General features: G+C 38.8%; 1 protein-coding gene across 2 annotated transcripts in view; it reads right to left on the reverse strand.

The window, feature by feature from the left end:
• Window positions 1–168: 168 nt before the first annotated feature.
• Window positions 169–11569, reverse strand: part of mfsd4aa (major facilitator superfamily domain containing 4Aa) — a 23302-nt gene continuing 11901 nt past the window's right edge. Inside the window, exons 7-10 of one of the 2 annotated variants that reach the window (XM_028576368.1) lie at window positions 9782–9929; window positions 4729–4799; window positions 3163–3283; window positions 169–675 (exon numbers count right to left, since the gene is read on the reverse strand). In XM_028576368.1, coding sequence (XP_028432169.1) covers window positions 641–675; window positions 3163–3283; window positions 4729–4799; window positions 9782–9929 — 375 coding nt within the window. In that variant the 3' untranslated portion in view covers window positions 169–640. Of the gene's footprint in view, window positions 694–3162; window positions 3284–4728; window positions 4800–9781; window positions 9930–11569 lie in introns of both variants that reach the window. The other variant, XM_028576367.1, reaches the window with a different exon arrangement.

An 11569-nucleotide genomic window follows, 5' to 3' on the forward strand; every position in this document is an offset into this window, starting at 1 on the left:
CAGGCAACATGATGTCAGACTGACCAGCTTTTGTGATTGGCCTGATTTCTCTGCTTATTTATGTTCAGTGGCTAGAGCTGACAGAGGAGGTAGCAGTTCAGTTTCACATTCACCACATAACACACAAACACATATGGACCTGACAGATTTCAAATAAATACAAGGAAAAACAGTTTTGTGTGGCAGGGCACCTTTAACACTGTTCGCAACAACAACAAACTTTGAGCTAGCAAGCTACACGCTAGAAATGACAAGTTTTGAGGGAAATTTTGATCGTGCAACAAGGTAGGGACAGGTCTGGCGACGCGAGACTACTGAACTGCCATCAGTGTATAAATGGGTGTGTAAAAGGCTTTGAGTGGTCGGGCTCTATAAATGCAGTCCATTTACCATCCATTGGGCTGCTTGTTGATCATCGGGCTTGAAAGTAGATTTCTCTTTAGGTAGAAAATGTTCAGTTGGAGGAGGCCAGGGTGAAGCTCATCTTCTAAGATTGGGGGGGGTAAGATGTGGGAATGTCAGAGATGGTTCTTCCAATGCTCCTTTCCCCCCCATCTTCCAAAGCAACACATCTCGGTCATTTGTGTCCTCTTGTGTGTCCCCCCCCCGCTCCCCCTTTGGTCTCTCAGGGACCCTCGGATCACGAACCTCCAGTCTGTGGCTTCTTTTTCATGTCTGTGTTTTGAGACAAATCTGAAAGTCGTGATTAGTAACCCTAAACTGCTGAAATACAAGTCAAACAAATATGACATTCACACAAAATTAAATTAACATGCTGATCTCGCTAAGCAATGCACCGCTGAATTGTGACTTTCTCAATCTTCAATGTAACCAGTAACATTTGTCAGTCAGGTAAATGCAGTAGTTTTCCTCTGAAGTAGAAGTACACAGTAAGTCAGTTGTATACAGTTTAGTTGCATATTAAATGCTTTGAGGGCCTTATGTAAGTTATTTCGGGATACAATGGTTCTGGAGAAAGCGATGCAGGAGGCCAGGACAATCATCCCGGTCCAAACAAGAAGGTTTTAAACAAATAAATTGATTGATTGATTGATTGATTTATTGAGTCTGTGTAAACCAGGGGTGTCAAACTCATTTTAGTTCATGGGCCACATAAAGCCCAGTTTGATCTCAAGTGGGCTGGACCAGTAAAACCATTGCCATGATGAGTCTCACAGGCTACATTCACACCACAAGTCTTAATGCTTAATTCTGATTTTTTTTTTTGCTCAAATCTGATTTTCTGTTTGGCTGTTCACATGACCTTTTAAAATGTGGCCTCTATATCTATATATCAGATTCCAGTGTGAACTGTTTGCGGTTTCGAACTGACCCGCATGCCAAAAAGACCAATACCAATGACAGCTTAAAAACAAATTCCAAGTGCTGCAAAACAATGTTATTCGGTACCTATTAAAAGCACCCCACCGTATTAACATAGGTAGGGAGGAGTTTACAAGAGCTGGTCTACTACATGTACATCTAAGAGTAGAACAACTTAAGCTATGTTAACCATATGTTTAACATTGTTAATGGTCATGCCCCTAATTATTTATGCTCTAATGTAACCATGGTCCACATGCAGCATAGTCATAATACTAGGGCCAGCATCTGCTCATGCATAGTTCTTAGAGCTACTAATGCAACTAAAAATTCTTTTTACACTGGTATCATGGCATGGAATAGTTTGCCTACTACTACAAAACTCCTATCATCACGAAGGATTTTTAAAACGCAGGTAAAGCAGTTTTTATGGAACAAGATGAATATCTATTGATAAATTGGTGAGTTTGTGTAGCATTTATTTTTTTGTTTTTCCATTTAGTTTGTTTTTTATGTGATGTTTATATATTTTTAAACTTCCTCCTCCATATTGTATGTCTTTCCATAATGGTTTGTTTGCTTTTTGAATATTGTTTTACGTGTGAAACACCAAGGGGCCGTGCTGGAAATAGCATGTTATCCTCTGGATTACTGTTGTATTGTGTTTATCCAGAAATAAATCAATCAATAAATCAATAAATCAATCAGACGCAGCACGCTGCTGCACTAAAGTTAGGGAGGTTATGGAGGAAGTCAGAATTTTGGCATTTATTTCAAAATGTTTGTGTAATGGCAGACGTAACATTGAGGAGAAGGTGCTGATGAGGAGAAGAATGAAGAGAAAGGGAACCAAATTGGCTAATTTGGCCATTTTGCGCGGTTATGGCTGCAAATTCACTACGGAGGTCTGTGTGGATGCAGAGACGGAGCCAGTTGTGGTGGGACTGCGTTGTGAATAGCTTCACAGAGACGCAGTTTAACTCCCGCTGGAGCATAATTGTGACAAATTTCGATGTAGATTGATGTAAAAATCGCATCAAATCCACCTTGTTTGTTCACACTGCGGCTGTATTGAAAAAAGTCTGACCTGGGTCTGATTCAGGACCACATATGGAAGTGGTCTTAATCTGATTTGAGTGTTCACACTACTTCTGAAGAAGTCTGACCTCAGATTTGGGCCATTTTTGCCTATTCCTTGAGCACTAAAATGTGCTGTGAGTACACCAAGCACACTGGCTTCTCATTTACCTCTGTGAAGAAATAGGAACGGGTCCATCTTTCTTGGAAAACCTGACACTCTGTATCCACTTGTCTGGTGGCTCGTGCATTACCAGTAGCCCACGCCTGACAGTGTTGTGTTACGGTTCCTTTACGTAACCATTTGGATCTGTAATAACCAATATCCAGCCTAGGGCCTGCTACTCTAATTAGGACCATGTGACCCCCAGTTGATGAATAGGAATAACATTCATTCAAATGAATGACTTCTCTTTAAAAAGTCATCCAGTGGGCCAAATTTGACCCTTTCGTGGGCCAGTTCTGGCCCTAGGGCCGTATGTTTGACACCCCTGTACACTGACATGTTATAGGTGTTACTGCTTCTGCTATCAGCTGCTCCTCCACCTGCTTTGGTGTCTGTACTGTTTCTATGCACCCTTGACGCTCTTTATTTCCAAGTCACATTGCATAAATAGCCACATAGCAACAGGCGGCTATGCAGGTTGCTAGGAGACATCAGTGTTTTACTAATACAGCCTTTTTCTTAAAGCTGCGTTGAATTCATACTGCCAAACAAAGAGAGTTATTGGAATTTCATTCATTCTCTTTATGTGTGTTTACCGGTGCTGCAGTTTCTGTGGCTGTGCTGCACCCAGAGGAGCAACAGGAACAGGCAGAAGCCGATGCATGACGCTATCGTACAACACACCAGGAAACTGTAACTGCCCTGACTCTGGATCACCTGCAGGAAGACATACACACATACACAGTGGCTTTTTAATGTCAGACGACTCTGCAATCAAAGATGAAAAGCAATGTGGCCACAAATCGGGTTCAAAATGGCACAGGCCCGACATTCGGATTTATGGACGGATTTATGTCTTTTGTTGGCTCACTTTTACTCACAACATGCTAATCGGCAACATAGGATTCCATTCACTACGCTAAGCTAACTAGCGGCGGCGATGCCGATTTTGCACCGGACTAAAACAATGCATGCACAAAAAATGTGTTGCCCCACCTATCTACAGCTAGAGGAGACCCCACCTATCTACAGCTAGAGGAGACCCCACCTATCTACAGCTAGAGGAGACCCCACCTATCTACAGCTAGGGGAGACCCCACCTATCTACAGCTAGAGGAGACCCCACCTATCTACAGCTAGAGGAGACCCCACCTATCTACAGCTAGAGGAGACCCCACCTATCTACAGCTAGGGGAGACCCCACCTATCTACAGCTAGGGGAGACCCCACCTATCTACAGCTAGAGGAGACCCCACCTATCTACAGCTAGAGGAGACCCCACCTATCTACAGATAGAGGAGACCCCACCTATCTACAGCTAGGGGAGACCCCACCTATCTACAGCTAGAGGAGACCCCACCTATCTACAGCTAGAGGAGACCCCACCTATCTACAGCTAGAGGAGACCCCACCTATCTACAGCTAGAGGAGACCCCACCTATCTACAGCTAGAGGAGACCGGGATAAGCCCTGTTTCAACAAATGGTGGCATATTCCTTTAATAGCATTTTCCATACTCATGTGTGGCTTAGCTTGGTTTAGCTTGGCTTGGATTGGCTCGGCTCGGCGCGTCAACACGGCACGGCAGGGATTTGCATTTCCATTACAACGCCTGCTTAAAGGACAATTTCGGTGCAATACGAACATAAGGGTTAATAACAGATGTGTACCCACTCTGTCGTTCTCTGGGACATGTTTTCATGCTAATCGAATGTGTTTGTAGCTTGAAACAAGCTAGCGCGGACCACTGATTAGCTTACAGCGCTAGTATTCAGGGCACAGGGAAAGTAAAAACAAATCGCTATTTATACCACTAAAAAGGCTCAAAAGATCACCACACTTCAACGGTAGCATAATGAGGGTCCCTACATGTAAACTGCAGCATTGAGAACTTTGTAAGTGTACAGAATGGTTTATTAAAAAGATAGATTATAAAGACAGCAGCCGCCTGTGTACGATAACGCTACTGTCTTTATGATCTATCTTTTTAATTAAAACGTGTGATGCACGACGTAGCCATCTTTGAAAGTGAACTGTTTTGCAACCTCCGGTTCGTAACTCCGGAAATCGGCTCGTAAATCAACTTCGGTGACCATAATTTAGATATGGGAACGCAAATCAGCATGCCATGGTTTGCCTGGGACAAAAAGAACCAGACTTACCGATCCGACGAGCAGCTGCAGGATCATCTCGCCTGTGCTGGCACTGGTCACCAGGACCGTGGTGGCACAACCTTTAACACACAAGACAAGAGACAGAGGTGGCTAATAACATGATACTCCTCCCACGTACTTACACCTGCACATCTCATTCAAACTCTCAACTACTGACCAAACCTTCAGCTATTAGAACATTACTGAGCTTTAGAGAAGGGAGGCAAGGATGCAATTTACACCTTATTACTTAACTATACTGGGACTTTTTCAACATACTATACTATTTTTTTTAGACTTTCGACATACTATACTATGACTTTTTTTCAACATACTATACTATGACTTTTTTTCTAGACTTTCGACATACTATACTATGACTTTTTTATGACTTTTTTCGAAATACTATGACTTTTTTCGACATACTATACTATGACTTTTTTTCGACATACTATACTATGACTTTTTTTCTAGACTTTCGACATACTATACTATGACTTTTTTTCGAGATACTATACTATGACTTTTTTCGACATACTATACTATGACTTTTTTTCTAGACTTTCGACATACTATACTATGACTTTTTTTCGAGATACTATACTATGACTTTTTTTCTAGACTTTCGACATACTATACTATGACTTTGACTTTTTTTCGACATACTATACTATGACTTTTTTCGACATACTATACTATGACTTTTTTCGACATACTATACTATGACTTTTTTTCGACATACTATACTATGACTTTTTTTCTAGACTTTCGACATACTATACTATGACTTTTTTTCGAGATACTATACTATGACTTTTTTTCTAGACTTTCGACATACTATACTATGACTTTGACTTTTTTTCGACATACTATACTATGACTTTTCTAGACTTTCGACATACTATACTATGACTTTATGACTTTTTTCGACATACTATACTATGACTTTTTTTCGAGATACTATACTATGACTTTTTTTCTAGACTTTCGACATACTATACTATGACTTTATGACTTTTTTTCGACATACTATACTATGACTTTTTTTCGACATACTATACTATGACTTTTTTTCTAGTCTTTCGACATACTATACTATGACTTTTTTCAACATACTATACTATGACTTTTTTATGACTTTTTTCGACATACTATACTATGACTTTTCTAGACTTTCGACATACTATACTATGACTTTTTTTCGACATATACTATGACTTTTTTTCGACATACTATACTATGGTATGGTAGGTAGGGAATGAGTCCTTACCCCAAGTGAAGGAGTTCAAGTACCTTGGGGTTTTGTTCGCGAGTGAGGGGACAACGGAGCGGGAGATTGGTCGGAGAATCGGCGCAGCGGGTGCGGTATTGCATTCAATCTATCGCACCGTTGTGACGAAAAGAGAGCTGAGCCAGAAGGCAAAGCTCTCGATCTACCGGTCAGTTTTCGTTCCTACCCTCACCTATGGTCATGAAGGCTGGGTCATGACCGAAAGAACGAGATCCAGGGTACAAGCGGCCGAAATGGGTTTCCTCAGGAGGGTGGCTGGCGTCTCCCTTAGAGATAGGGTGAGAAGCTCAGTCATCCGTGAGGAGCTCGGAGTAGAGCCGCTGCTCCTTCACGTCGAAAGGAGCCAGTTGAGGTGGTTCGGGCATCTGGTAAGGATGCCCCCTGGGCGCCTCCCTAGGGAGGTGTTCCAGGCCTGTCCAGCTGGGAGGAGGCCTCGGGGAAGACCCAGGACTAGGTGGAGGGAGGTCCAGCTGGGAAGAGGCCTCGGGGAAGACCCAGGACTAGGTGGAGGGAGGTCCAGCTGGGAGGAGGCCTCGGGGAAGACCCAGGACTAGGTGGAGGGATTATATCTCCAACCTGGCCTGGGAACGCCTCGGGATCCCCCAGTCGGAGCTGGTTAATGTTGCTCGGGAAAGGGAAGTTTGGGGTCGCCTGCTGGAGCTGCTCCCCCCGCGACCCGACACCAGATAAGCGGACGAAGATGGATGGATGGATGGATGGACTATACTATGACTTTTTTTCGACATACTATACTACAACTTTTTTTTCGACATACTATACTAAGACTTTTATTTTTTTTTTTTTTTTTTTTTTTTACATACTTTACTATGACTTTTTTTTATGACTTTTTTCCACATACTATACTATGACTTTTTTAGGACTTTTTTTCCCACATACTATAGACTTTTGACATACTATACTAGGACTTTTCTTCGACATACTATACTATGACTTTTTTTCTAGACTTTCGACATACTATACTATGATTTTTTTATGACTTTTTCTTCGACATACTATACTATGACTTTTTCGACATACTATGCTACGACTTTTTTTCTAGACTTTCGACATACTAATGACTTTTTTTCGACATACTATACTATGACTTTATGGCTTTTTCGACATATTATACTATGACTTTTTTTTGACATACTATACTACGACTTTTTTTCTAGACTTTCGAAATACTATACTGACTTTTTTTATGACTTTTTTCCACATACTATACTATGACTTTTTTATGACTTTTCTTCGACATACTATACTACGACTTTTTTTCGACATACTATACTACGACTTTTTTTCGACATACTATACTACGACTTTTTTTCGACATACTATACTACGACTTTTTATCACCTTTTTGACATACTATACTATGACCTTTTTATCACCTTTTTGACATACTATGACCTTTTTATCACCTTTTTGACATACTATACTATGACCTTTTTATCACCTTTTTGACATACTATACTATGACTTTTTTTCAACATACTATACTATGACTTTTTTTCAACATACTATACTATGACCTTTTTGACATACTATACTATGACCTTTTTATCATATTATACTACGACTTTTTTTCGACATACTATACTATGACCTTTTTATCATACTATACTATGACTTTGTTTCGACATACTATACTACGACTTTTTTTTCAACATACTATACTAAGACTTTTTATCACCTTTTTGACATACTATACTATGACCTTTTTATCATACTATACTATGACTTTTTTTTGACATATACCATGGATTTTTTCAACATACTATACTATGACTTTTTCGATATATTATGCTTTGTCTTTTTCCGATTTTTTGGGGTAATTTTGACATCCTACTGTATACTGACTTTTTCATCACTTTTTTCAACATACTATACTATGACTTTTTCATCACCTTTTCGACATACTATACTATGACTTTTTTTTACTTTTTTGACATACTATACTATGACTTTTTTATGTCAGTTTTTTCGACATACTATACTATGACTTTTTTATGTCAGTTTTTTCGACATACTATACTATGACCTTTTTATCACCTTTTTGACATACTATGACCTTTTTATCACCTTTTTGACATACTATACTATGACTTTGTTTCGACATACTATACTACGACTTTTTTTTCAACATACTATACTAAGACTTTTTATCACCTTTTTGACATACTATACTATGACCTTTTTATCATACTATACTATGACTTTTTTTTGACATATACCATGGATTTTTTCAACATACTATACTATGACTTTTTCGATATATTATGCTTTGTCTTTTTCCGATTTTTTGGGGTAATTTTGACATCCTACTGTATACTGACTTTTTCATCACTTTTTTCAACATACTATACTATGACTTTTTCATCACCTTTTCGACATACTATACTATGACTTTTTTTTTACTTTTTTGACATACTATACTATGACTTTTTTATGTCAGTTTTTTCGACATACTATACTATGACTTTTTTATGTCAGTTTTTTCGACATACTATACTATGACTTTTTTATGTCAGTTTTTTCGACATACTATACTATGACTTTTTTATCACCTTTTTGACATACTATACTTTCACTTTTTTTCGACATACTATACTATGACTATGACTTGCCTGCAACACGTTCCAAAAAAGCTGGGACAGGGGCATGTTTACCACTGTGTTACATCACCTTTCCTTTTAACTTTTAACACTCAATAAGCATTTGAGAAATGAGGACACTTATTGCTGAAACCTATATTTTAAACTTTTCAAAATACTATACCATGACAATTTTTGACATACTATACTATGACGTTTTTATAATCTTTTTCTACTTACTATACTAGGACTATCACTTTTTTCAAAATACTATACCATGACGTTTTTATAATCTTTTTCTACTTACTATGACGATCACTTTTTTCAAAATACTATACTATGACTTTTTTATAATTTCTTTTGACATACTATAGTATGACTTTTGTATCACTTTTGTCAAATACTATACTATGACTTTTTAATAATTTGTTTTTACATACTATACTATGACTTTTATAAAAAAAAAAATATTTTACACATACTATACTATGGCTTTTTTTTATAATTTCTTTCAAAACAGTGTGTTAAGGGGACAGGCAGCTAGCAGATAGTGAGGAGATGTTTACTGTATGTGACAAAAAATGTTGTAGCCTAAAAAACATATGACATCACTTAGAGCACCTTTAAGTCTGCTAAACTACTTCTGAACCAGATGCTGGTACAACCACCTCTACTGCTTCCCAGGTTGTATTTTGCTCTATTACTGCTGGCCTCGCTAGTTAGTAGGGCTTGGCAATATATCAATATTATATCGATATTGTGATATGAGACTAGATATCGTCTTGGATTTTGGACATGTGTGTTGGTGGGTTTCCTGGTTTTAAAGGGTGCATTACAGTAAAAGGATGCAATTTTCTGAACTTACCAGACTTTTCTAGCTGTTCTATTATTTGCCTTTACCCACTTAGTCATTATATCCACATTACTGATGATTTATCAAAAATCCCGTTGTGTAAATATTTTGTGAAAGCACCATTAGTCAACCCTACAATATCATCCCAATATTGTTATCGACGTATTAGGTAAAAAAATACCGTGATATTTGATTTTCTCCACATCGCCCAGCCCTAAGCTAACATCAGGAGCCGGTGTAACAGCATCATCATTTTTGGTCCTCCTCATAGAGTAGGAATTGATGCCGAGAGTGTGTCAGAATGTGTGTGCGTTACTTTACCTTTGTAGTCTAGTACGTCCTCCGTAAAGGCCAGCACTGACGGGAACACACTGCTGATGCACAGTCCCAACAGGCAAGTACCAATGAAGAGAAACACACAGCTGGTGTAGAAGATCAACACCAAGCACTGCACCAGGATGACCCCCACCTGAAAGACACCCAGTGAGAGTGAGACAATGACCAGAACTTAACAGAAGTCGGTGTTCTGCTGTAAACAGAAAACAGATGAGGCTATAAGTCAGCAGCTCTAACCATCATCACCATGTTTCCTCAAAACACTGGTACACTGCTGCCTATATATACACAGTCATGTGAAAAAATTAGGACACCCATGCTAAAGTTGACTAAAATAAAAAAATCATCTTTTGGAAATTGATCTTAATGCCTCAATTAAAAAATGGACTTTAAGGACACCAATTTTCTTTATGAATGAATAATGTATCGTAAATAAATAAATGTTCTTCCTTAAAATACAGGGGGCATAAGTCAGTACACCCCTATTTTAAATTCCCATGGAGGCAGGCAGATTTTTATTTCATGGATCCAGGGTACTATGCATCCTCATAAAGTTCCCTTGGCCTTTTTGCAAATTTTCTTTCCTCAAATGTTGTGGGTTGCATATTGGGGCTGCAGGACTGATTGGAGCTTCAGTACAGCTCTCAATCTATCTGAACCCAACATAAAAAGCTCATGAAAAATTGGAAATAAAGTCGCAGCAAACGCTCGATGGTGTTTTTTGCCTCCAACGGTGCCTTCCAGGCAGCTAACCCTAAACATAACCATCGCCACGCTGCCTGGAAGGAGACGCTGGGGGCAAAAAACACCAAAGACCAGGCAAACGTGCCTGTGTTCATCAGGCCACTAGGGGGCATAGCTCTTTAACAGATGTGCTGCTACTGAGTGGGCATCAGGCACGTACGACTACATTTACTGTACAGTACAGGCCAAAAGTTTGGACACACCTTCTCATTCAATGTGTTTCTTTATTTTCATGACTATTTACATTGTAGATTCTCACTGAAGGCATCAAAACTATGAATGAACACATATGGAATTATGTACTTAACAAAAAAGTGTGAAATAACTGAAAACATGTCTTATATTTTAGATTCTTCAAAGTAGCCACCCTTTGCTTTTTTGATAACTCTGCAAACCCTTGGTGTTCTCTCAATGAGCTTCATGAGGTAGTCACCTGAAATGGTTTTACCTTCACAGGTGTGCCTTGTCAGGGTTCATTAGTGGAAGTTTTTCCTTATTAATAAAAAAAGCAAAGGGTGGCTACTTTGAAGAATCTAAAATATAAGACATGTTTTCAGTTCTTTCACACTTTTTTTGTTAAGTACATAACTCCATATGTGTTCATTCATAGTTTTGATGCCTTCAGTGAGAATCTACAGTGTAAATAGTCACGAAAATAAAAAGGAAACACATTGAATGAGAAAGTGTGTCCAAACTTTTGGCCTGTACTGTACATGTGTTCAAATACAAACAAACAAAAGTAAAGTAATAGACAATGTTCTCTTGTTCCTAAAGTGAGCATGACAAAGCAGTTTAGTTTGGCTTAAACAGCTTGTTTGTATAACCTCTTAATCATCCCCCAAACGATGCCACCAAATCCTGTCATGTGCTTTACCATGCTGTTCAAATATTTGGTTAGAACCAACATACAACAGCTGTGCATGAGCTTTATTGCTTATACTAGAATTTAATGCTCCGTAGGACACGCAAGTCAATGTGGGACAGCCTCACCTTTTGAGCTCCATTGTCACTGCACTGTGATATCAACTA

Source organism: Perca flavescens, chromosome 4, assembly GCF_004354835.1.
Source record: "Perca flavescens isolate YP-PL-M2 chromosome 4, PFLA_1.0, whole genome shotgun sequence".
Classification (NCBI taxonomy): domain Eukaryota; kingdom Metazoa; phylum Chordata; class Actinopteri; order Perciformes; family Percidae; genus Perca; species Perca flavescens.